Source organism: Solanum pennellii, chromosome 1 (assembly GCF_001406875.1).
Source record: "Solanum pennellii chromosome 1, SPENNV200".
Classification (NCBI taxonomy): domain Eukaryota; kingdom Viridiplantae; phylum Streptophyta; class Magnoliopsida; order Solanales; family Solanaceae; genus Solanum; species Solanum pennellii.
In genome coordinates, this window is record NC_028637.1 from 100,370,378 (window position 1) to 100,396,360 (window position 25,983).

A 25,983-nucleotide genomic window follows, 5' to 3' on the forward strand; every position below is an offset into this window, starting at 1 on the left:
TTTTTATTATAATAAAAATAATAATATAATATTGAAGAAAGAGAATAAAATTCTATTATAGAGAATAAAATAGAAATTGAGTTTGAAGTTGATTTTCTTAAAAGATAAAAAATTATATATTTAAAAAGTAAAACAGAAAATGGTTAGAGCCTTTGGAGAAGTGGTGAAAGTGAAAGTAAAAGTAATAGGCGATTCAATTTACAGCCCATGAAACGTTGAGCCCACCCAATTCATAATTGATAGCCCTAACGACGGTATAACAGAAAATTTTCAATTTACAATAAAGTTGGACTTCACTTGCTACAGTACAAGCTTAATCTACGAACCTTACGCTTTCGTTTTTTCTTTTTCAACAAAGGGAGGAGAAAGACGAAGATCAAGCTAGGTAAGGCTTTGAATATCTTATATGTATTAGCAAAGATTATTGCGTATAAACTCATGCGGTGTCTAAGTTTGAATGTGAAAAAGAGAGAATTTACAGATTTAAGTTTTCTTTTTTTGTGCGTTACTCGGGGATCAGTTTTTTGTTTTATTGGTAATTCCTGTGTTTTGACTTTTGCAGGCAATCTTGAATGTAAAAAGATATGGTATCTCTTGATTTTGCCTTTGCTCATTCATTGTGGTGAATATTTGATCTAACGGATTAGTTCCTTTTTGTGAATGTATTTGTTGATTAAATTTGATACATTTTTTCCCTCTCGAAATATATTTCTATCTTAGATATATTTTTTCTTTACGTATTCAAATGTGTTATCCCATTTCTTATACATTCATCTCCTCTTGGATACGTCCCTGTCGTATGTATTCGAAAGTCTATAAATTTTTAAGAATTTTTATAATTTAGAAAAATAATGTAAGTAGGTCTCGTGAGATTTACGNTTTCTTTACGTATTCAAATGTGTTATCCCATTTCTTATACATTCATCTCCTCTTGGATACGTCCCTGTCGTATGTATTCGAAAGTCTATAAATTTTTAAGAATTTTTATAATTTAGAAAAATAATGTAAGTAGGTCTCGTGAGATTTATGTAAATTGTACTTTTTTTTATTTTCCAACTTTTAGGCCATAATGCTCAAAAACTCAAGTCTAACATCCATTACAGGGCCAATCTCAAATCATCTTATATTGTAGTTCTACGCACGAGCTGAAAGGTTCTCTTTTTTTGCTTCTCCCTCAATTGACATGGGAACGCGAGAGGTATACGAAGAAAAATTGAAGAGAGGGAATCTCTATCATGATCCTACAATCAAACCTGGCCTCGGCTCTGCTAGATGTCCTCGTTGTCTTTCTCTCTTGAACTCCAATTCAGTATGTATCATATTCTACTAGTTTTTTGTGTGTGTGTTTTTGTAATTGTCCATATCTTGCCTAGTACATGCTTAATGAAATGCCTAGCTAGTAATTTGAGCTATTTTTGTTTGATTTCGGTTGCAGAGAAGTGGAGAATGGGTGATTACTCCTGTTCTACATGATTTCACGGCTGTGGTTAGTATGCTATATTACCTATTTCGAATTGTATTTGAACTGCTAGATCCAAACTAGCCAAAATTGTCGTTATGATTAAAATTTACCTAAGTAGTCACAAATATTAAGATTGAATGGTGTTGGTATTTGTGATCAAAGTCCCACTTTAGTAATTGAAAATAAAAAGTAAGCTACTAATGATAAGTGTTGGTTATCTTAGGAGTCGTTTATTATGAGAGATAAGGTATAATAATCTTAGGGATAAAACGCGGGATTATTTTATCATGTGTTTGGTTAGAGGTATTAGGCAGTCTTGGGATTATTTATCGACCATTTAGACCTTAGTGATGGAATAAGTTATCTCATATACTCACGATGATGAATTCCGGTATAACTTGTTCTCGACCAGGCGACCCCTTAATAGTATGAGGCTCTTTGGGGAGACTGTGTATGCTTGTCCTAAAGCGGACAATATCACACATGTTAAGTGTATCTTTCAGCTGTTTAACCAAATGACTGCAAGATGAGTAGGGAGATGACGTAGTGATGGTGTAGGGACCAGCTACGAATTAGCCCATGAATGGTAATGTATCATTTGGAACTTAGTTAATGAGGGAAATTGTTGTATGTGCGTAAACAAAGTCCATACTGATAGCTAAAAAGAAACGTAAGCTACTTATATGTTGTTGAATCCGCCTCTTGAGATTGGTAATCTAACCCAAAACCATGGTCATGAAAAAAAGTATGGGGATAGTCTTAATGTCGTGAGGCACTTTCGGAAATCGTGCAGGCTTGGGCCACAACATAATACCACACCATGTTGATGCTGACAGTGGTTGATGCCTAAGAGCTCTTAATATTATATGAATGTTTTGTATATGTCCAAAACTTCAAAGATTTTGTTTCATAGTAAATTGGAATTGAGCTTAGTTGAGTTCAATGCAGAGGAAAGTTTCTATTGTAACCCCTGAAAGAGTTTCATTTTTGAATGTCTTCCACCTGAAAATCTGAAAGACTATCTTTTACCTGAGGCCGAATATTTTACCCTTGTCTTACTAATCATAATTTTTATAATCGGTTGGACAAGGCTAATAAACCCACAGTGAACAGAGTTATAGCGCAATCATAATAAGAATAGCTTTTACCAACTAGTTAAAGTAATATTCTTTACCTTTGTGTAGGCTGGCTCTGGAATTGGTGGACTGCTCAGTGCAATTCATGGTTTCAATACAGGCATGACTAATTAATCATCTCTTCTGTGCTTATCTTTGTTTTCTTTATTTTATTATTCTCCTTATAGTAAATCATGGTTGAAATCTTAAAATAAATACTTCCCTCTCTTTTATCTAATGAATTCAGAGTTGAAGTCTTAATGCTAGTACTTTTCAGGAATTCCTTTCGTCCAGAGACACGTGAAGGGTCCAAAGTGGCTTCCATTTGTTATAGGGGTAGGCACTTAATCCACTTTTCTGATCTTGAACTCTTTTCTTTCGGTCTTCCTCCTATTCATTGTATTCTTGATTTTTGTATTGTACTCAAATATATGTACAGTTGAGTATACAAATTGATGTGTTATCTAAAGCTTCACCTTTCCCCTTGTTTTGTTCTTGCAGCTTCCTCCACTACTCATGTTCTCTGCAGCTAGCGCGACATTTGGAGGTAATTCTATGAAGTTATAATTTCATTCTAATCTTCATTCTTTTAATTTAGCATGTGTCATGTTATGAAATGATGATAAAGTTGTCATGACACTCATCATATTAACTTTTTTTTTTTTGATAAGTAACCCTCAGCAACAATACTTCCCTATGCACCAATACTTAGAAGTTGGTAATTTGAAGGTTACTGCAATAATTACTTGCTAGGATATATATTGGGTATCTTTGCTTTATATCCCATCAGTATTTTGAGTATTAAGAAAACTTAATGTATAATCTTCCGTTTTACGCAAGTATATAATTGTTAGTACTTTTTTCAGTCCCTGCTTATCTACTTCTAATGAACATTGCTTTCAACTATATCCTGTAAGGAATCACAATTTATAATGGATGTGAAGAGAATGTTGTAATCAAGAAGAAATACCTTGTTCTGTTTCTTGCTGTACATAGAGTAGAATCACTTTGATTCTTTAAACATGACGAAAAACTGCTCTCGCTCCTGTTCAACCTTACTCCGGTTACTTTTTTTTGATGGAATAACATGTTTATGGTGAGAGATATCACCAGTTCCCGAAAGGTCTTGTATTTTCATGTTCCATCAAGTGAGAAGCTAACTATCACACATATCAGAAATAATCCCTCTAGTGTTGATCTGTCGTATTTTAAAGGTGTACCTTAATCGACCAAATAAGGTAATTGTGGTAATAATATAATGTGGGCTCAGGAGGGTGTATTTTATTTTATTTTTGAATGACTGACGTCTAAACCCCACTTTGTAGTAGAGGTAAGGTCTATCGAAAACAGTCTCTCTACCTTGAGGTAGAGATAAGGTTTGCATACACTCTATCTTCCCTAGACCCAACTTTGTGGGATTACACTTGGAATGTTGTTGTGATGAGTATGATTGATGTCTAAACCAACACTAAGGAAGTGCTATGACACTTGATGGAATAGTAGACGAGCCTCACCTGGAAATAATTCTCGGAGAGAAGAAAAGGTTACATTACACCTGTAGCTTCCGTGCCATGTGGTTGACAAGTTCATCCTCAAATCATGTGAACTAAGTAGCCACAAAAACTGCAATTTATGCACATAATAAATTTAAGCACCTTTTCCTTCCTTACAGCTCAATATTAAAAGTGGAGTAGAGTAGTCCACAAATTTTGTGTCTTCTACAGGTTAGGTACGCTTTTTTTTCTTATAAGAAATATGCACGTGTTCTGATATTCGTATTTTGTGGAATGTATGCGATATATTCGGACTTGTTAGTTTCAGATCATTGTTGAGCAAGCTTTCTGTTATGCTAAGGTTACTTGTCTTCTTTAAGATATGAACATCTTCTTGTCAGGCCAGGCACAATCAAGGATCCAAAGATTCAAATACTTCTAAATTTGGAGAATTGTGGATATAAAACTTTATTAGACTTAGTCTTTTTAGTTATCGCTTTGTCGTACTTGCTCTAAACAATAACAGAGAAGGTCCGAAATTACCCTTATAAGTTATACATGCAAAATTGAGCAGATTTGTCCTATATTAGTACTTTAGTTCACTTATGCCCTTACCGTCAAATACTTGGTCCAAATACTATGCGCAATTGAGCAGAATAAGGGTGTATTTGGGCCAAGTATTTGATGCTAAGGGCTTAAGTAAATTGAAGTATAAACGGAGGAAAAATACGCTCAATTTCACATAGTATGAGAGTATATTTGGACCTTTCCAGAACAATAGATTGTATCCAGGGAACAAGCTAGCTCATAGGAAATTGGTCTGCTGAACTGATCTTGCTTAGGGGTGGGTGAAGAAGGGTATCCAATTCAAATCCATGCACTTCTTTTTCCATTTTTCTCTTAGATGTGCTCGTCACTGAGCGCCTGGAGATTGATTGAAAAAGCAGGCCCAGCCGACCCTCTCCCCCTACTTGTCCCAAAGAAGTATTTCTTCACTTTATTTTTCAAAACTAGAATTTCGTATATTAATGAATTAGGCTCTTTCTGGAATTTGTTCCTTAGCATCTCAAATCTGAATTGGACAATGCCGGAACGTACATCAAACATGTTAAAGAGCTGGGTAAGGAGAGGAGGTACCAAGAGCCAGAAGAGATGGTGGAGGTCATGTATATGGGGGTCAGTTTGGAAGGAAAGGCACAATAGATGTTTCGACAATAGATCCAAATCCATACAGAAGGTTAAATGGAATCGTATAGTATCTCTACTTTTTTGGTGTAAACAATTGTGTATAGTAGGTACGATCAGATTGTAGATTTGATAGGAAGTTTGTAATTGACACTTTTTGGTGGTGTCCAGCATGCTCTTAATGCTGAAGAATAAAACATTTCCAGTTTCAAAAAAAAAAAAAATTGAAGGAATAATTCAGGGGAAAGTGCCATTTAAAGGAAAATAAAGTAGTCACTCGTTTTTACATTCACTATAAAGTATTTTAATGACAATAATCTAAAGATCTTTTCTCATGCTTTAATCTTATTTATGGAAGTAATTTTCGATGTGTAAATGACCAGTTTTTGCATTACAGGATATGCACTTCCAAGGTTTACTCAACTTACGATGACTTCGTATTACACTGCTTCAAGTGCCTCACATTACGGAATATCATTGCTTACCAGACGTATTGAGGAGGCACATACTTCTGGTGTTCAACCTAAAAGACTCAGCTGATTGACTTGAGGTGCACAAAATCAGAGCCAAACTTTACTTCAAATTTTGCAATGAATCATATATAGTTGGAGCAATTGTCAATTCAAAAGAGGCATGTTCATTGCTTTGGTGACTTCTCTTTTGGTAAAATATATAGTTTTTACTTTGTAATTAGAGGAATGTTTGAACTTGGAAGAAAATATTCTTAATTTCGCATAGTGTGAGGGTATATTTGGACCTTTTCCGAACAATATATTGTATTCCAGGGACAGGTTTGCGTTAGTACTACGCAGAAGATGCGTGAACTAATCTTGCTTATGGCGGGTGAAGAAAGGTATCCAATTGAAATCATTGCTCTTTTTTTTCTTTCTATTTTTCGCTTAGATGTGTCTGACATACTTATATCTTATTTATCAAAGTGATTTTTAATGGGTGAATGACCATATTCCTGGGTAATTTTGCATATGCACTTCCCAGGTTTACTCAACTTACAATGACTTCATATTATAATGTTTCAAGTGCATCACATTTAGAGGCGTATTCACAATTTTATAAGGATGAATATATTATTATGAAAAGATGCATATAAATTTGTCCGTTTTGATCAAGTTCTTAATATTGAAACGCTCAATTTTAAAAATATAGGTTGAAAACATATAATGCTACTAGTTTTAAATTTGAGATAAGAGTCAAAAACACATCTAAATTGTTTGATTTATTGCCCAACTCTTTTTTGGCGGTTAGTTCTTGGTGGGAATTTTGAAATTTTTGCCTTCCCTTTCAATTTCGAATTTTCGTTAAATTACTAGTTTACCCTCAATTGATTGAGTCACCTTTAACCTGATAAATGGTTAGTAAACCTATGGCCCAAGTCTGACCATGTACATGTCATTTTCTTTAAATAACTTTCACTTCGAATTCGTTTTTTATTTTTTAAAAACTTATGCAAATGAAAACTCGAGATAAATTATACTTTTGAATTAGTTTATATTTTGGTCTAATGATTGTTTTGCTCGTGCTGTTTTCAATCTTAATACTCTATTTGATTGTAAGTAACGCTCGTCATAATTTATATTATAAGAATGTAATATAATATTTTCTTATTAGATTTTTTTGTTTGTTTTGAAGAAAGATTATGATTTAAAGTGTCCTTAAATTATAGTAATAAGAAAGAAAATATTTATTAAACAGATATATCCTAAAATGGGATATTGGACGACAACCAAACAGACAGAGTAGAAATTATTGTCCTGATTTTTTTCCTGTATCGTTCGATACTGTTTTTCTCCGTTTCAATGCTTAGACCATCTCCAATTCATTTTTATTTTAGTCTTTATTTTTTATTTTTGAAGAGTAAAAATAGAGAAAGGACACTCCGACTCCTCTTTATTTTAATCTATATTCTTCATTTCAGAGAGGTGAATATTAGTTCTACAAATTTGAATAACCACTTTATTGTTATTTTTGTTATTGCATAGTTAACATATTATTTTACATATAATGTTATCACTAAAATATCTAATATTCGTAATTTTTAAAAAAGTAATATAATATTTTTAAAAATATATTATTTTAATATATGCTATATTCATTTCGAATTGATAATATTTCAAATTTAAAAAATTTCGTCACTAATATAATTTAATTTTATTATTAATTTTCACTATAAAGAAAGTACAATTAAAGTGATGAGATGAAAATTCTAATTTAAAAAATATAATACATAACACAATAATTTAAATATGAGATAGCAGCTAATACATAAGATGATCATTTAATTACAAGATAAAAGTAAAATACATAAGATAATAGTTTAAATACAAAAATAACAATACCATAAATAACATATAACTTATTTATCATAACATAATTTAGTAATTCAATAGGTCGTTTCCAGATTTAGCTATATTTTGGGAAAAAATAATGTGTGGCCAAAAATTTGTTATTACTGTGGTTATGCATATCGATTTCTTTTTTCAATTATTCATAGTTATTCTTTTTGCATGTAATTACAAACATCTGGATCACTAATAACTTCTAAAATTATATAAAAATTTTATTTTCTTATATGACTTCCTTGAGTTTGATATATCTATTTAGCCTTACACCGTCTTGTTGTTTGGATATAGCTACTCTAATTGTACAATAGTTTGTGGTAGATGAAAATTTCTGATTTGAACTATTTTAGTTACATAAAAAATTAAGGATAAAAATGTTAATTTTGAACTCCATAATGCATTATTAGAAGGAAAAAATATATATACTAGCAAACTAATAAATCAAATTAAATGCTATAACCATACTTTAATTTAATTGCACCCCGTAGCAAACTGTTTGTTAGTCAACTCTCTCCCTCAAACTCTTTTGTCGCCACTTTCCCTCTCTCGACTCGCTCCCTCTCACTTTTATACAAACACAAGTTTATAAGATGCAATTCTGTTTGTATAAAGTGAGAAAAATTGTATATATACATACATTTTCTTTCTCCTCTCTCCGTTCTCGCTCGCCATTCTCCCAAATCTCACTCGCCACCCTCACCTCTATCGCTTATACAAACATAAATGAAATGTATAAATTGTGTTTCTGTTTGTATAAAGTGAGAGGAAATTGTATATACACTTGCAAATACATATATCTTCATGCTATACACTTATAATTATACAATACAAATATTCCTCTGCCCAAATTTCCTTTGTCTTTCTCTCTTTCTCGTTTTATACATACACAAATTATACAATTGATTTGTATACAACTGCTTTCTTTTGTATATGTATAGCGAATTATATAATTGGTTTCTTTGTATATGTATAGGGAATTATACACATGTTTGCTATAGAGTGCAATTATACAAACTTTCTATAGCATACAAACATGAATTTTGTATTTACTAAATGTGAAAGTTGCTCTTAGTAGAACAATTTCGGAAGTAACATAATAATCTTGAAAGTAGAATACTTATGTAACTTTTATGTAATTATATTTCATTAATGATTTTACTTTTATTCAAATTTTTGCTTTGATTTGTATATTATATAATATTTGATAGTAGTTTATGTTATTTAGAAATTTAGAATAAAATATAATTTTACATTAACAAATAATTTGAAAAAATAAAATATAAAAGAACATGAAAATTAGTCCATAAAGTGATTATTTTAAGAACAAAAAAAGAAGCAATAATTTCTGCTATAAAAATAAGAATAAAATAAAAATAAAAATATAATATTGAGGAGAAATAAATAAATTCTGTTTTAGAATATAAAAAAAGAGAATTAAGTTGAGTTGGTTTTCTAAAAAAACTAAATTGAATTGAAATTAATTTTAAAAATAAATAAATTTATATTTGTAGATTAATAGTGAATATGATGTTTACACTTATTTAATATATATATATGTCATCTATTTAAATTTATAATTTATTTTATTAAACTTATCCTGTTAAATATTAGTTTAAAAGAAGTGAAAGTGAAAGTAGAAGACGATTCAATTTACAGCCCATGAAACGTGGAGCCCACCCAATTCATACTTGATAGCCCTAACGGCGGTACAACAGAAAATTTTCAATTTTACAATAAAGCTGGACTCCACTTGCTACAGTTCAAGTTTAATCTACGAAACTTACGCTTTCGTTTTTTTTTTCTTTTTCAACACAAGGGAGGAAAAAGACGAAGATCAAGCTAGGTAAGGCTTTGAATATCTTATATGTATTAGCAAAGATTATGCGTATGAACTCATGCACTATCTAGGTTTTGATTGTAAAGAAGAGAGAATTTACAGATTTAAGTGTGTCTAGGTTTTGAATGTAAAGAAAGAGAGAATTTACAGATTTAAGTGTTCTTTTTTTTTTTTGTGTGTGTGTGCAGTTCTTCGGGATCAGTTTTTTGTTGTATTGGTAATCCGTGTGTTTTGACTTTTGCAGGCAATCTTGAATTCGGAATTTCCCCCATCTAAAGATGGTAGGCTTAGCGACAATCGCTTTCTGAGCTGTAGGGTTAGGGTTTTGAGTTCTTATGAAGCTCTAATTTTATTTTTTCTTTTGTCTCAGCTTCCCCTCTCTTTGCTCAAGACTGCACAGGGGCATCCCATGGTAAGCTTTTGAATTCATGTGGAAGAGGGGTAGTGTCTCCTTATTTTTTTTCTCTCTTTCTTGTTTATGTTTAGTCCGATCTTAATTCTTTTCGGTGTGGTAATGCAGTTAGCTCAATTAGGTTTTTCCAAGTGCTGCATGTTTTGAATGAAACTGAACTTATGAATAACATACAAAAACAACAAACCCTGTGAATAAAGTAGTTATAGGAATACAGGAGTGTAATTCTCCTGTTGTAGCTGTTTGGGTAATTGGAGGGAGAATAACAATAATGATTTCATGTTTTGTCCAGTTGTTAGTTGAGGCTTTTGGCTAACATTCTTAAAGGCAACAGATTTTTTGTTGGTATAGTTTATCAAGTTTCTGCATATTTATATAGTATCTCCAAAATATGCCACAAGTCCCTGGGATTATTGTTGTTTAAGTTGATTGTATTTGTTCAATTATCTTAATCTGGAAAATTTTGTTTTCTAATACAGTTGGTGGAACTAAAAAATGGAGAGACTTATAATGGTCATTTGGTGAATTGTGATACTTGGATGAATATCCATCTTCGTGAAGTTATCTGTACGTCAAAGGTAATTCATTGTTTTTTAAATATGTTATTGTTAGGTTTTCAAATGTATTGGTGCAAGACCACCTGATTTTGAAAAATCAATGCAGGATGGAGATAGATTTTGGAGAATGCCTGAATGTTATATTCGTGGCAATACCATAAAGTATCTTAGAGTTCCTGATGAGGTTAGTTTGTTTTCTTAATTACTATGATTAATAATGCTTTCGTGTAGTATTATTCGCTTTTTCACTTGCAACATAGTGTGTATGGGACGTTTGGACCTTGTACTAAGGGAACAGAAGATGGGTGCCTATTTTGCAGTAGTTATTTGTATTATTAAATGGTCGCTTGGCAGGGGTGACTGTAAAATTTGTATACTAGTTGTGGAATGGCAGTTTCTACTTAAGTAACTGGGACTAAACTACTTGCTTTAGTGCTATCACCCAACATGACAATGAGTTTGAAAAATCTTTAGTTGTCATAGAGAGTACACGTTAATATACACAATAAATATTTTTTTACACACCTCNGGGGTGGGGAATTTGAAAAGGAGAGGTAGGTGAGAAGAGTTTTCATGGGCAGCTCACATTTTCATTTAAAAGGTCATAATGTTAACAGATAGAAGTAACTGTAAAATGAAAATTCCCTATATCCTTGCAGATGTAAATGGCAGATTTACACTTTCACTTCTACGAAAATGGAAAAGAATGCAGATTGCCTTTTCTTTTATACATAGAATAACTTTAGTATTGCAACATTATTTACTGAGAGGTTAAGCTTTGTAGATATTCTTGATTATATATATTTTAATGGACATGCCTACTTGTGTTGACAGGTTTGAACAGTAATTTTTTATCACTGGGGTTGGAGACTGAGTTTGCAGTAGTTTATAAATTCTGGAAGCTTAGTCTGCCCTTGGCTCTTTATTTGACCAAGTTAATAATCCCTCCTAGTGCTGTTTGGTTAACTATGCTATTTGTGTTCTTTCCAGGTTATTGATAAAGTTCAAGAAGAAACAAAAAGCCGTGGAGGTACTACTTTGGACTATTAATTATTAGGAATTGTTATAACCACTTCTATTTTAGCTATTGGATCAGTGTGGGGTTTGTTGATTTTACAAATACTGCCCTGCTAGCCTAGAATTAGTGTCTGAACATTCAACTTAAATTAGTATATTTTTAAATCCTTTTGCAGATAGAAAACCACCTGGTGTAGGTGGACGAGGTAGGGGAAGAGGAGGTAGGGATGAAGGTGCTGCTGGAAGACAGGGGAAAGGCATTGGGCGTGGAATGGAAGATGCGGGAGCCAAAGGCCGAGGCAAAGGAGGACCTGGTGCCAAGTCTGGTGGAAAAGGTATGAAGTGTTCAATATGGAAGTTATATGTAATTTTATCCTCATTCTGCTAAAAGTTTATGTCATCCCCGAGTCTCAATCCGTGACAATGAATTTCCATGTGAGATAATCTTATCATGCATTTATCTATCTAGCAATATACCATGTTCTATGCTTGAAATTAGTCTCCATACAGCAAGTCTCTAAGTTGTAACAGTCCTCAAGTATATTTGTGAACGCATTATTTATATAGCCATTTGCTAATCAGATGATTCTGGATGGTGTTTATTGTACAGGTGGTGGCCGTGGACGTGGCTGATCACCGTCATTTAGAGAAAAAGAAGCCAGATGACAAGCTAGATTATATTGTATCTAATTTTGTTTGTACTTTCAAATTATAAAGCAACTTAACGGAGAAAAGGCCTGCTTCCAGTTATTATTAATTTAAGATGGAATGTATGTAGGCTTGAAATGCTCACTCTCTTTCCTTGACGAAGACATATGTAAGAGTTGGTGTCTTGAAAATATTTGACCCTCGTCGGTATGTGTTTTAATTTTAAATGAAATCTGAGCTAGCTTTCTTTTCCCAATGCGAGAAGCTGAGGTTCTTGTCAAATATTTCTGTACTTCAGATGAGAGAGGCAAACATTTGGTATTTACAATTATTTTCCAAAAGTTGTGATTATTGCTTCTTTACTTTTAGGTTTCAAGAACATGCTAAATTTGGATGAGTTCTCATTGAAAATATGATATTTTTTTGGAAAAATTATTACTTTCATGTCTTACCACTAATTAAGAGTAATCTAGATATCTTATCCTTAGATATGTGGCAAGCTAAATTAGATACGTGGCAAGCTAAATTGATATTTGTATGTATTCGGTTTGCTATGTATTCTGCGAATTCAGTTTATACTAAGCGAGTATCTTTTTTGGTATTTCCTTTTATAATTCCTGTTTGTTTGAGGTTTTACGAAAGAAAACTTATCCAATAAATGAAGGCAGTCACGTAATCTTTAGTATAAAGACAAACTGATTATGGGATGCAGACAAAATGTTGCTATATAAAAATTTAAATATTATTTTTTGTAGACAAAATGTTGCTATATAAAAATAAAATATCATTTTGCGTTGGACATATTTCTCTTCTCATCATCAGCGTTAGTGTAGTTGATGGCTGGCATCAACGTAGATATGGAGCATGTGATAGTTGAATCTCAAGAAATGGAGAAAGAAGAAGAAGAAGTAAAGCCTCAAAAGACAAAGCGAGTTGCTTCCCTTGATATTTTCAGAGGCCTCACTGTTGCAGTAAGTTTGACTCATCTTTCTCTTCTTATGACCCTTTCCTTCTCCTACTTGGCGAAGATTGGAACTATGGGATTATAATTCTACTTGGACAATGATGATTCATGAGAGGTAATGGCCTGGATTCTTTAAACAGAAGAAATTGTGTCACTATCCAATACTTACTAAAATTTAGAAACTAATTCAAATGGTCTCTCAGAGAAGAACATAAATTGTTTTATCCCTTTTAGTGAAAGGGGAATATGAATATTATTTGGTATTTGATTTTTAGAAAATGACTTGCTTATTTTCTGGAAAATGTTTTTCCTCTGTACCCTTAGTAGTTACCTTGCTGTGGAATGTTGGAAAATAGTTGACACACACAGAATTGTTCAGGGACAAATTTAGAATTTTGTTTTCTTTTTCTGAATACTTGTAGTGTTAATCAGACGTCATCATTTGTTTGCCTTTAAAACTTCCTGACAAAAAAAGGTTTGTCGAATATGTAGCTGATGGTCTTGGTTGATGATGCGGGAGGAGAATGGCCTATGATCGGGCATGCACCATGGAACGGTTGCAATCTTGCAGATTTTGTGATGCCATTCTTTCTGTTTATTGTGGGAATGGCCATAGCACTTGCTCTGAAGGTTATCTTTGCATTCTTTTTTCTTCTTCCCATTCTTAAGAAGATAAAGTAAGGTAACTGGTCCTACTCATTGATGCTAAACTACTTATTGTGTAGAGAATACCAGAAAAGCTAGTGGCCATCAGAAAGGTGATTCTAAGGACACTCAAACTTCTATTTTGGGGCCTCCTTTTACAAGGTCAATTATCTTTCTTTCCTCCCTTTTATTTTATTCTTTCCTTCAAGTTCCCATAATTCATGCAAAATGCATTTTCTATTCATATCCAATATATCTTTGAAAATCTAGGCGAAGTGTTGGACTTACAGTGTTTACAAGCTTCTGAAATAAAGAAGTAACCTTTTCCCCCTTTCTCTGGTGAGGTTTCACAGTTCGTTAATGCTATTGACTGAATGCATTATCTGTTGTAAACCTGAAAAAGTAATTTAGGTTGTCTTCAGTGTAGAACATCCATAGTAATTAGTAAAGGCTGTGATTTAGAAGTTGATGAATAGCTTTGTGGGACTTAAACATATATTGGATCTCCTAAAGCAGTCACACGTACTCACCTTAGGGGGTTGTTGCTTTATTAGCCCTCTCTCTGTGATTCTACCAATCTTTGCGATTGAAATAAGTTGTAACTACTTTTTAGCTCTGATGAATCTAAAGATCAGCTCTGATGAATCTACGGACCCTTTCTCCTTTCTAATGGACACCTATCCCAGAACGAATGATCAGTAATGACATCTACTGATTAGCTTTCGTTTAGGAAACAGAATTATGTTTGGCTTCAGATAGAAACTTTCAACCAAGTGGGAATCCATTTCTTAAAACTGGTCTTGCATCTGATCTTTCCTCTTCCCAAAGTCATTAGAAGCCTAACCTCATCCTTTGACTTGTGAAGGGGGCTATTTCCATGATCTTGACAAGCTAAAATATGGTGTTGACATGAATAGGATAAGGTTGTGTGGCATCCTCCAGGTAACAGTTTCTGATCCCACCCCCTTTTCTGTCTCTCTTTTGAATGCTAATATCTTGGTTGATAATTTTTCTGCTTCTTATCTTTGTAGAGAATTGCTCTCGCTTACTTGGTAGTGGCAGTAATAGAAATAACAACAAGACAAGCCCAATCCAAAGAACTACCAACGGGATGGTTCTCCATTTTTAAGTTATACAGCTGGCAATGGTGAGTATTATTCCAAAGTGGTGATAGCGTCAAGGATCTCCAAGTTAGTACTGAACATTTCTTCATGATTTCAGGGTTATTGGAGCATGTGTTTTAGTAGTTTACTTGGCCACATTATATGGAACATACGTTCCTGACTGGAATTTTGTTGTCCAGAACCCGGACAGTGTTGATTTTGGGAAGACTTTAACCGTTAGTTTCACTTGTCCATGTTCCAAATTTACCTTTAATATTTCTATATTTAATGTCAAAAGACTTTGCTTTTGGTATTAGGTAACTTGCAATGTGAGAGGAAATCTTGATCCTCCTTGCAATGCAGTGGGTTATATTGACAGATGGATACTTGGAATCAATCACATGTATCCACGTCCGGCTTGGAAGAGATCCAAGGTGATTGGTTCTTCACAAAAATTTATCTTCCCTCCAATGTAGTTCTTTGTGATTATCCATCTCCATTATCACCGGATTAAGTTCATCCGTAACACATTTGATGGATCTTTGTTCTGCAGGCATGCACTAAAAATTCTCCATATGAGGGACCTTTCAAGGATGATGCTCCATCATGGTGTTGGGCACCTTTTGAACCTGAAGGAATTCTGAGGTAGGATTCATATCATCAATTCTCTCTTTTCCTTCAACTCTTGTGTGCTCGAGTGGCATTAAAAGGTTCTCCTATTTGGACTAAATACAATCTTTATCTCCGTATTTGTAGTTGCTTGATTAATAAAAAGCTTTTAAAGTCTAGTACCTTTTATGCTACATACTAATGTTCAAGTTTTCCTGTCTGGTAAATTCTTCTACTTATGACTACAGCTCAATTTCTGCTATTCTCTCTACGGTCCTTGGAGTTCAATTTGGACATGTCCTTATCCATATGAAGGTTAAGTCAAAATCTTCTAGACTTGACCGTCATTTCAACAAATCAAAGCAAAGTTACTGATATATTCCAATTTTTGTAACTCCAGGATCACTCGTCCAGACTTTTGCATTGGATTTGCATGGGCATAGCTCTTTTAGTTTTAGGAATTATTCTCCACTTCACAGATGGTAAAATTCGCAGTGTATGAAATGCACTCGAAAGCTGGATATATCTTCTTTTTTCTTCCTCATTTTTCCTTTGATGGTGCTGAATGCAGCTATTCCTTTAAATAAGCAATTATACACCTTCAGCTATGTCTGTGTAACCTCAGGAGCAGCCGCGTTAGTGTTCTCTGGTTTCTACATTCTGGTACAGTAGTCTTGTCAAAAAATCTGCTCACTTGTATTATTTGTTCCTTGCTACAAATTGAACTGATCAATTTGCTACATTAGATTTGGAAGTTCTAGAAATGTTCGATTAAATTACACTTCCCTCTGAAATGCAAAACATTCATTAGAAACAAAAAACTCGAGGTTCAAGTTGATGGAAAATGTTCCAAGTTTTATGCTTTTGATCAATCAGTACTGGAGAATGAGAATTTAGCAGGAATTTTGAAGAATAAGTGTTTTTAACTAGAAAAAAGCTTTGAATGACAACAGTCTGATGCATGATGCATAATCACCGTTGCAAGATTCACAAATTTCTAATCCTAATCCTGAATGCAGGTTGACATTTTGAACTTGAAGTACCTATTTCTACCACTAGAATGGATTGGTATGAATGCCATGCTTGTTTATGTAATGGCTGCCTCAGGAATATTTGCAGGTTTTATCAACGGCTGGTATTATGAGGACCCTCATAACACACTGGTATTTCTTTCATCTCTTTCATTACTCTCATCACTTTGTATACAAGCGGATTCAGGATCTGAATATTATGAGTACCAAGTTTTGAAATTCTATCACAACATATAGGTTACTGGTTTTGAAATTTGTGCTTATATGGTGAATCTCTTTAACACATGAAGAAAGCTGACGCCAAAGTTGCTTCGGGTGCAGCTAGTTGGCCAGAACTTAACTACAAGTGTTGCTTGTGGCTTGATAACAAACTTTTACAGATGGAACGAAGTCTGTCGAATATGAGTTCGTAGTTGTCTAAGTAAACTGATTGAACTTACTCAACATTTGCAGATATATTGGATAAAGAAGCACATTTTCATTGGAGTGTGGCATTCAACAAGAGTGGGAACTCTCCTTTATGTCATCTTTGCTGAGATATTGTTTTGGGCTATTGTTGCTGGCCTACTTCATCGATTAGGCATATATTGGAAGCTTTAGTTGTGACGAAATTTGCATCTTTTGCTTGCTTATTACTATACATTGTACTTGAAACTAGAAAGAGCTTCATCTAGTCATGGACCAAATGAACAATACAGATATCATTGGTTTTTCTTGCTTGTAGTTGTAAGAAAGCTATTTCTTCATAGTGGAATCATCATATTAAATCTTCAATTTTATTTGGACAAATGTTTTCAAAGGTGAATTTTATGACTCTATGGTTCTATAACCCTTGAACTCATTCGTTTTTGTAATTTTGTACACCTTCTTATTATAGCACTTTCAGTCACTTAAGTTGATTGTGTTTATACCCACACGTCTACCACGTGTGTATATATTATCTTTTAATTTTTTTAAAAAAAGTTATTTTCTTTTTATCTTGTATTTAAATTAAGTTAACACACATTTTTTACCTTATATCAAAACTTTTTTTAAAAACAAAAATCTTTTCTTACAAAAATCTTATTTTCTTTGTCTTGTATTTAAATTAAGTTACTATACATTTTTTTGCCTTGTATCAAAACTTTTTTTTTCTTTTTATCCTTCATTCATTGTTTTTTCTCTTCTTTTTTTTCCTATTGATTTCATTTACTCCTTTTATTATCTTTGTCTTTCGTTTTGATTTGATTTCAAATTAAATTCCAAATATCTTGTATTTAAAATAATTTAATTTCAAACAAATATCAAGATAAGTAAAGAAAATCAAATAAAACTTTAAAATTAAAGAATACTTTTTTTAAAAATAAATATACATAATTTTTAAAAAATATTTAAAAGTGAAAAGATCATAATTATTTTTTAAAAAAATAAAAAGTGAAAAAGAAATTAAAATAAATATTTTACAAGAAAGAAATAAAAATAATTAACTATATATAAATTCTCATATCAATAAATATGTATATTAGCTAATTATAAAGTTATCAATTAAAAATTGATTTTGTGCACGCATCACTTACTTCAACAGAGTGTGCACATTCTTTATGCTCATATGATCATTTATAATGTATTTATTCCATTTTAAATTTAAATTAGTTAAGGGGTAATAGAATCCTGGTTACGTTTAAGTGTTTCTATGCAATTATGATCATTCTCTAGGGTTACTTGTACCTTATCCCTTTTATGATTTCAATCATACTCTAGGGATAGTTAGTGTTTTATCCCTTACGTAATAATCTTTTTAATTTGAACTAGGCTTTCTGGCTTTTCGGCGGGCCAAAAAAGGATATTGGGCCAATAATGGGCCAGTACCAACAGCATTGAGACGGCCCATGTAACATATTTTTCTTGGAGAAGAAGACTGCAAATATTGGCATCGAAAAAGAAGAGAATATAAAGCTTTCCGACTGTACAAGGTTACACAGATCGACTCCTTCACTCCAATTTCATTTCGGAATCCCATACAAACAGTCTTGTCGACGATGGCAACGCCGATGGCTGAGGATAGCAACTTCGAAGATGACCAGCTCCATGCTATGTCCACTGAAGATATTATTAGGGCTTCACGCCTTCTTGACAATGAAATTCGAATCATAAAGGTTCCGATCTCTCTTAGCTTGATCTTTTATTGCAGTTATCATGAGTTATTTTGTGTTTGATGAATGTTTAGTTTTGTCTATTTGTATCGATTTTGGGGCTTTACCGAGGAGATTGACTAATGAACTTGAATGGTGAATTATAGGAAGAGCTGCAGAGGACGAATCTAGAGTTGGATTCATTCAAGGAGAAGATAAAGGAGAACCAAGAAAAAATTAAGCTCAATAAGCAACTTCCTTACTTGGTCGGCAACATTGTTGAGGTGAGTAATTAGGTTTTCCTCAAATTGGCATTTCTCTTGCTTCGACGTCTATCTTTAGCGAGTGATATTTACACAAAAGGAAAAAAGAATTTTATGTTTAGAAAATAAAGCTCAATAAGCAACTTCGTTATCCAGTTACTTGATTGGCAACAAGTTGAGATGAGTAATTAGGTTTTCATAGATGATTATCTCTCTTGTTTTGACGCCTATTCTTAGCAAGAGCGTAGTGCAGAGAGGGCTTAGGACGTCTTTGAATAGGGGGATTGACTACATTGAACCTGAAGCCTGCTGTGCTGCAAGTTTATCTATCACATCACTCTTTTTATAAGAGTAACCTTGTTGTAGGCAGAAGCTTTAGATTATGGGATAGTGAAAAGTACCAATAGTGCTATTACAGAAGAAGTGCAGGTCTTTGTCTGCACAAAAAAAGGACGAGGAACTTGGGTAATTCATCAGCAATTGTTTCATCGAGGAGTACTGTAACATGCTAAATTTTGAATGCCAGAAGCTAGATGTTAAGAAATTACAAAAGGATAAAAAAGGAGGTTTCTGAGGGACTTAAAGGAGCAGCTCCTTTGTTATGATATCTCAAGTCTCAAGTATAAAAGAATTGTTAGATCGGTTCTTGCTCCTAGTCACTTTACATCTCTTGTGCTACACGACAAAGGAATTTAGTGGTTCGCATCTTTTAGGATGTGTTTTGGTACCTGACCTATTATATATATATGTGTATATATATATATATATATATATAGATATACACATATATATATAGTATATTTGTACTTATGTATGCTTGGAATAATATAATGTCAGGAAATAATTTCACGTACTATCGACAAACTAACATTCTAAAGATGCATATATTGGTGTTGATTTTGTTTGTAGCATTTTCCTGTTCAATTAGTTGAAGAGTTCAGGGAAAATTAATTGAAGTGTCAATATAAGTATAAAAACTGCATTTTTTGGAGGGGATAGATGGGAACATATGTATCTCTAGTCCATCCTCCTATTTCTGTTTTTTTTTTTTTTTTTTTTGTGAAAAAAGAAAATAGGAGGATGATCAAGAGAAACATAAATTGGGCAGGACAGAAGAAAATGACCATTATGCTTCCTTTTCTTCAGTGCTTGAGTCTGTTTTTCAGTAGATTGAGCCATTGAGGTGTTATATTTTTTCACACATTGAACTATGAGGATGCAAATTTTGAGTTTCTTAGTGTTTTTATTTTGTGGTACTAGGTTCATTGAAGTAGTAGTGGGGAAGTCTAGCTTTGAGGAACTCATTTATTTTCGGTCTTTTTCAGATTTTGGAAATGAATCCTGAAGAAGAAGCTGAGGAGGATGGTGCAAATATTGATCTCGACTCACAAAGGAAGGGCAAGTGTGTTGTACTGAAAACATCCACGCGCCAGGTAAGGTGTCAAATTATTGGATTACATCATTTGCTTCTAGGTGTTTATTGTCGGTATTACTATCCAAAATTCCCTTCATATATTTCTCTTGAATGGAATTGGTGATCTTGTGCTTTATCCTTCTACCACAGCTTTTTGGGTTAATACTCTGTTTAGATGCTAAAGTTTTTTCACTAAATGAATCCTTTCATTGCTATTTGTAGACAATTTTCTTGCCTGTTGTTGGTCTTGTTGATCCTGACAACTTAAAACCTGGTGATCTGGTTGGAGTAAATAAAGACAGTTATTTGATATTGGACACCTTGCCATCTGAATATGATTCTCGGGTAAAGGCAATGGAAGTTGATGAAAAGCCAACTGAAGACTACAATGATATTGGAGGCTTGGAGAAACAGATTCAAGAACTTGTCGAAGCAATTGTGCTGCCTATGACACACCAAGAACGGTTCCAGAAATTAGGTGTTCGTCCTCCAAAGGGAGTCCTTTTGTATGGGCCTCCTGGGACTGGGAAAACCCTGATGGCCAGAGCCTGTGCTGCACAAACAAATGCTACTTTTCTCAAGTTAGCGGGACCTCAGCTTGTGCAGGTAGATCATCTTCGACGTTTGATCTTATTGTGTTTAATTGCTCTAGATTTGTACGAAATTGAACTCTCTTTTGCTCTATGGTGGGAACCTAGTTTTCCCTCTTTTCATTGTTCCTGGCAATTCTAACTAAGAGCTGCTGCATAGTACACTTGTCTTTTTTTAAGTAGATATATTAAAATTTTAATATGTAAGATGGGTCTCGACTTGAATTTGTATCAAACCAGAGGATTAATCTACAAAGAATGACAAAAATGGTCCTTCATATCTGGGGGCAGGTCTAAAATCATCCGTCTTATTTACCTCTGAACATATTTAGTCCTTTAACTTTACCAAAAGGGAGCGTTGGTGGTCTCTGTTTAGTTTTAAGTATACAGCTCTAGCAGACTCTGTGTTAATCATCTTCGAAAGCGAAATTTTCGTTCTTGTTTTTAATTTATGATTGTGTGAGCAAGCATGTAATTGTTTATGATATTATTGTTTGGCTTTCTAAAGTTAGCAACCAACTACTGCATGGGAACTTTTACAATTTTGTTAAGTTGCAATTTAAAGTAATTGACTCAAATATGCTGCTGATCAATGCCTGTTCTAACTTTAGATGTTCATTGGAGATGGAGCAAAACTTGTTCGTGATGCTTTCCAGCTGGCAAAAGAGAAATCACCTTGCATAATTTTCATTGATGAAATTGATGCTATAGGCACAAAGCGTTTTGATAGGTACTATTTCTTTGTTTTCCGTTGCNTGCGATCTGGTCGTTTGGATCGTAAAATCGAATTCCCCCACCCCACAGAGGAAGCCAGGGCTCGGATCCTGCAGGTGAGTATTCTGCCAAAACATATATCATTTCATTGTCTTGCCTTGCCTTGTTAGCTAACACGAAATGAGTTCTTGAGAATTTCGCTTTAACATATGAGGATTCTTTGCTGGAACTACTGCAGATCCATTCCAGAAAGATGAATGTTAACCCAGATGTTAACTTTGAAGAATTGGCTCGGTCGACAGATGATTTTAATGGGGCACAGTTGAAAGCTGTATGTGTTGAGGCAGGCATGCTAGCACTTCGTCGCGATGCCACTGAGGTCTCTATTCTTTATTCTGCTTCCTGACAGTTACATAATTTTTGAACTCATGAGTCGCAATGGGATTTAGAGTTTTACTTTGGTTAATCAATAATCTGGATTATATATATATGAACCTAATTAAATTGAACTGGCCTGTTTAAGTCTGCGATGATCTCTAGTACCCATATTAATATGATTAAGTTTATCCTGTGAGAGCTAATCAACCGTGCCAATATAAAACCCCATACTTTTTATGGTTGACAAGCTGGATAGCACTAATTTGGTCTCCAAACTCTTGCAGGTAACTCATGAAGACTTCAATGAAGGTATCATTCAAGTTCAAGCCAAGAAGAAAGCCAGCTTAAACTACTATGCCTAAACTTACTGCAGGCCCCATGGCAAGCAGCTTTTAGCTTTTCAAAGTTGAACATGGCCACTGCCTGCCACACCCCCAAACCCCTTTTAGTATCCCTCCTCTTCTTTCTTTCTGGGCCGGTAGGGGGTGGGGATAGAAGCTTTGCACATAAGCCTCTGTGCTCTCTTGCTTGTGGATTACTGATCGTATGTGGATCTCTTCTTGAATTTGTTCAGTTGTATACTTTCCTGCTGTATGACTTAATGACCTAGAATAGCCTTGAGCTATATTGGCAATCGAAACTTTATCGTTAATTTTGGACAATAGCTACCCAAACTAAGATCCGGTCTTATATGTACTTGTGACTGGGGATTACTTAATTTAGTTGCACCTCCTACCTTGTAGAGTAGCAGCTGTCTTAGAGGTTTGTTGTGTTGTGGCACACCTGAACCTGACACCTAATTGGTTCAGTGATAGCAGCGGTCTCCGAAGAGGCTGGTTCCCATACCCCTTTTTATCAAGAGGGACTCGGACCGGTGTATTGACCACCTAACCTCTATAGGATACTCGGATTCCGGAGTGCAACTAGCCTTGATTCTTTGGATTTTCTTAATTTAAAAAAATGCAATGTTACCAATATATTAATGTATTGATAATATGGCTAAATATTGTGAAGTCGGGAATTTCAGAAAGAAAGAGAACCTCAAATGTTATTTCATTTCAACTTATTAAAACATCAAATCTTATTTCATTTCAAATAATTTCAGCGTAGAACGATTTTAATAAGATCTTAGAAAGTGAAAAAATCAGTTAAACACCCAGTTATTACTAATATATCTTCAACTGTAGTATATTGTTGTCGGAGTTATGCATGTACATTAAAAGAAGAAACTAGTCATATTGTAATAACGAGCTTTAAGTAAGATGGACTTAATAATTGAAGGTGAATTAATAATTAGAGTTAGTAGCAAATTTTGGATAGGAGATCCTCTTAAAAGAACAAAAATAAATAATAAAATTTTGATGAAGGAATCAAATTGTCCTAGTTCCATCTAAAACCATTCTTAAACGTAAAAAAAAAAAAAAACTGAATAAATATGGTTTTCAAGAGTTATAGATTTTTCCAACATCGCCAAAATTTGATTATATACTAGCATCAAAGATTTAACAAGTGGGTCAATATTTATCTTTTGGCACCGTCTTCCCTTTTTTTTTTTTTTACTATGGTCGGCATTTAAATTGAAATTTGATTAATTTGAATTTACATCACGTAAGATCCATTTAGAGAAATAGCTTCCTAACTAAGAATTTTTTAATTCGTCATGTGTAAGACTCATTTGGCAGGTATACTTTTTTGATTTTTTTTATATTTAAGGCTCGCAATAACTTCTTATTAAATTATATAAATTTATTGATTATTACTCCTTAATTCTAATTTGCGTGACTCATTTTAAACTTTAATCTTCTCAAACAAATGTCACTTCTATACTATTAGAGATATAATTTCATTTTTTTTAAAAAATATTTTATTTTCTTATTTAATAATTTATAATTACACAACGTTTAAAATTTATTTTTTACCTATATTTTGATTCTATTAGGAATAGTAAAGTAAGTAATAAGGCCTTTGCACTAGTTGAGACATGGGGCAGAGTGCGGCGGCATTCAGAACCCTACTCAAATTGGGGTAGGCAAATACGTAATTCTGGATTCAAGGCGGGTTATTTTGGTAATTTACAAGTGCTCAGTGCTATAAGGACACCGTACTCCAGCCAAAACCCTTCTTCCCGAGCCTTCACTGGTGCGTCGTTTTCTTCCTCTCTCTTCCTATCAACCCTAACTTTAGAGAGAGAAAGAAAAAGGCTACTCTTCCACCATGTTGGTTTATCAGGATCTCCTCACCGGTAATCTCTTTTATCCTTCTGCCGTTTTCTATTTTTTTCTGTTAAGTTTTGTTTTTTTTCTAATTTTTCTAATATTTTGTATTAATTTTTTTGGTAGAAAGTTGTAATATTGAAGTTAGAGTAGTTTTGCTTTAGCAATCTGTGTAGTGAATCTTGTTTGGATGATTGGCGGTTGTTGATGAGTCTTCTTGTGTTTTACGACAACGGGAATTTTGCATAGATTGTTGTTTATTTGATGCTTGATCTGAATCTGTCAATAAGATCTGCTTGATTTGCGACTGATTTTACTGTATAAAGGCGGTACTGCCTCTTTTTTCTTTTTTGTTGTGATTAAGGAACTAGATCTACTAATCTGGATCTTATAGATGTGATTCCAATGTTCTTTCCCTTGATTTATAGATCTAATGCTGTGTATATAAGATACTGTAGGTAAGAGCCATATATGAGTAATTTGGATCCGTAAACTCGTGATATTTGTTGCTTCTAGTTCAGCTAGACTTGTGCTTCATATGTTATATAGGAAATCCTAGTTCTATGTATCCCTAAAGTTCTGGTTCAATTAAACATCTTGAAGTCTATCCATTCAAGTATTTATTGTTATGTGCACCTTCGAGTTGCTGTAGCTGCTTGATCTGTGAAAATTCACTGTTTATAGTTTGTTTGTAGCAGTAGCTTTGTGCATACCGGCTTTAAATTTTTTGTTTAAGTCCCATTCTTTGTATGGTGCTGTTCTTTAAACCTACGACTCTTCATAAAATTATTGCAGGTGATGAGCTTCTCTCCGACTCATTTCCCTACAAAGAAATTGAGAATGGCGTGCTTTGGGAAGTTCAAGGGAAGGTAGGTCTCCAGTTAATTATTGCTAGCAAAATTTCCATATATTAGCAATCAAATTCTTCTAGACTATCTAGTCTAATTTAAAAAGAGATAATGTAATGTGTTGGTTACCTTACAGTGGGTTGTTCAAGGTGCCGTCGATGTAAACATTGGGGCAAATCCTTCTGCTGAGGGTGGATGTGAAGATGAAGGTGTGGATGACCAAGCTGTCAGGGTTGTCGATATTGTTGACACTTTTAGACTTCAGGTTTGTATACATAGTTAATGACGTTTCAGTGCATTTTAATGTACTTCGAATTATATGTGAATAAATAGCGGTTTGCTATTGCAGGAGCAACCTGCTTTTGACAAGAAACAATTTGTTACCTTCATGAAGAGATACATCAAGAACCTGACACCCCAGCTAGAAGGAGAAGCACAAGAAGCATTTAAAAAGAACATTGAAGCAGCAACTAAGTTTCTTTTGCAAAAGATCAAGGACTTGCAATTGTATGTCCGTTTTCACTGTTAAATCGTTTTATGACATCGTCTAAGCTATTTCTTACTGAAGTTGAATGTGTTTTGTTTTCCTTCTACTTCAACTTTAATAGAAACTGATACTATTTGTGTGTGTGCTGGCAGCTTTGTTGGTGAGAGCATGCATGATGATGGTGCCCTGGTGTTTGCGTACTACAAGGATGGTTCAGCTGATCCTACCTTTTTGTACATTGCACCTGGCTTGAAGGAGATCAAGTGCTAGATGTCTGGTGGAGTGCTTCTGCTAGAAGTTTTGCATTCGAGATTATGTTTCATATAGTTTTTAATATTTGGTCTTTTTTGCTTATTTATGTCTTGTGTTTCTTCTAAACCTTGGGTACTTGTTGTAACCAGTACGGCAGTACCTGCAGTTTTTCTTTATCATATGATCTTATTATGTGGGACAGCAAATGGTTAGCTGATTGAATTGAAAGTGTTCTGATTAACAATTTTGCCTATTTGATCTTTAAAACAAATTTAATA

At 33.7% G+C, this 25,983-nt stretch overlaps 5 protein-coding genes across 11 annotated transcripts; all 5 read left to right on the forward strand.

Annotated features, from left to right (window-relative positions):
* Window positions 1–245: 245 nt before the first annotated feature.
* LOC107013726 lies at window positions 246–6,146 on the forward strand. Of its 5 annotated transcripts, none has more exons than XM_015213618.2 (8): window positions 257–385; window positions 563–587; window positions 1,104–1,309; window positions 1,436–1,486; window positions 2,647–2,698; window positions 2,855–2,913; window positions 3,079–3,124; window positions 5,653–6,146. In XM_015213618.2, exons 3-8 carry the CDS (start codon window positions 1,184–1,186, stop codon window positions 5,793–5,795), a joined length of 477 nt encoding a protein of 158 aa, XP_015069104.1. In that variant the 5' UTR covers window positions 257–385; window positions 563–587; window positions 1,104–1,183; the 3' UTR covers window positions 5,796–6,146. The 5 variants fall into 5 exon arrangements, with proteins under 5 accessions (XP_015069098.1, XP_015069104.1, XP_015069089.1 ...); XM_015213603.2 differs by having other exon boundaries at window positions 266–385; window positions 1,133–1,309; XM_015213625.2 differs by having other exon boundaries at window positions 267–385; window positions 563–622.
* A 3,154-nt stretch (window positions 6,147–9,300) lies between these two features.
* On the forward strand, window positions 9,301–12,341 carry LOC107008101 (probable U6 snRNA-associated Sm-like protein LSm4). Of its 2 annotated transcripts, none has more exons than XM_015207011.2 (8): window positions 9,301–9,455; window positions 9,694–9,730; window positions 9,820–9,861; window positions 10,341–10,439; window positions 10,525–10,602; window positions 11,409–11,448; window positions 11,612–11,770; window positions 12,046–12,341. In XM_015207011.2, exons 2-8 carry the CDS (start codon window positions 9,728–9,730, stop codon window positions 12,066–12,068), a joined length of 444 nt encoding a protein of 147 aa, XP_015062497.1. In that variant the 5' UTR covers window positions 9,301–9,455; window positions 9,694–9,727; the 3' UTR covers window positions 12,069–12,341. The 2 variants fall into 2 exon arrangements, with proteins under 2 accessions (XP_015062497.1, XP_027773151.1); XM_027917350.1 differs by lacking the exon at window positions 9,301–9,455 and adding an exon at window positions 9,556–9,576.
* A 486-nt stretch (window positions 12,342–12,827) lies between these two features.
* Window positions 12,828–17,214, forward strand: LOC107008100 (heparan-alpha-glucosaminide N-acetyltransferase). Of its 2 annotated transcripts, none has more exons than XM_027917347.1 (13): window positions 12,828–13,054; window positions 13,540–13,677; window positions 13,773–13,854; window positions 14,558–14,634; window positions 14,724–14,839; window positions 14,914–15,031; window positions 15,113–15,229; window positions 15,349–15,440; window positions 15,653–15,719; window positions 15,805–15,886; window positions 15,976–16,067; window positions 16,424–16,645; window positions 16,680–16,879. In XM_027917347.1, the coding sequence occupies exons 1-13, from the start codon at window positions 12,920–12,922 to the stop codon at window positions 16,704–16,706; spliced, it is 1,365 nt and encodes a 454-aa protein (XP_027773148.1). In that variant the 5' UTR covers window positions 12,828–12,919; the 3' UTR covers window positions 16,707–16,879. The 2 variants fall into 2 exon arrangements, with proteins under 2 accessions (XP_027773148.1, XP_027773147.1); XM_027917346.1 differs by lacking the exon at window positions 16,680–16,879 and adding an exon at window positions 16,889–17,214 and having other exon boundaries at window positions 12,837–13,054; window positions 16,424–16,567.
* A 1,134-nt stretch (window positions 17,215–18,348) lies between these two features.
* Window positions 18,349–22,579, forward strand: LOC107007859 (26S proteasome regulatory subunit 6A homolog). Its single transcript, XM_015206670.2, has 7 exons — window positions 18,349–18,570; window positions 18,714–18,830; window positions 20,135–20,242; window positions 20,446–20,829; window positions 21,425–21,643; window positions 21,766–21,906; window positions 22,190–22,579. The coding sequence occupies exons 1-7, from the start codon at window positions 18,454–18,456 to the stop codon at window positions 22,265–22,267; spliced, it is 1,164 nt and encodes a 387-aa protein (XP_015062156.1). The 5' UTR covers window positions 18,349–18,453; the 3' UTR covers window positions 22,268–22,579.
* Window positions 22,580–23,996: 1,417 nt separating this feature from the next.
* LOC107004682 (translationally-controlled tumor protein homolog) lies at window positions 23,997–25,983 on the forward strand. The gene is made up of 5 exons (XM_015202988.2): window positions 23,997–24,147; window positions 24,914–24,987; window positions 25,103–25,231; window positions 25,316–25,473; window positions 25,606–25,983. Exons 1-5 carry the CDS (start codon window positions 24,120–24,122, stop codon window positions 25,721–25,723), a joined length of 507 nt encoding a protein of 168 aa, XP_015058474.1. The 5' UTR covers window positions 23,997–24,119; the 3' UTR covers window positions 25,724–25,983.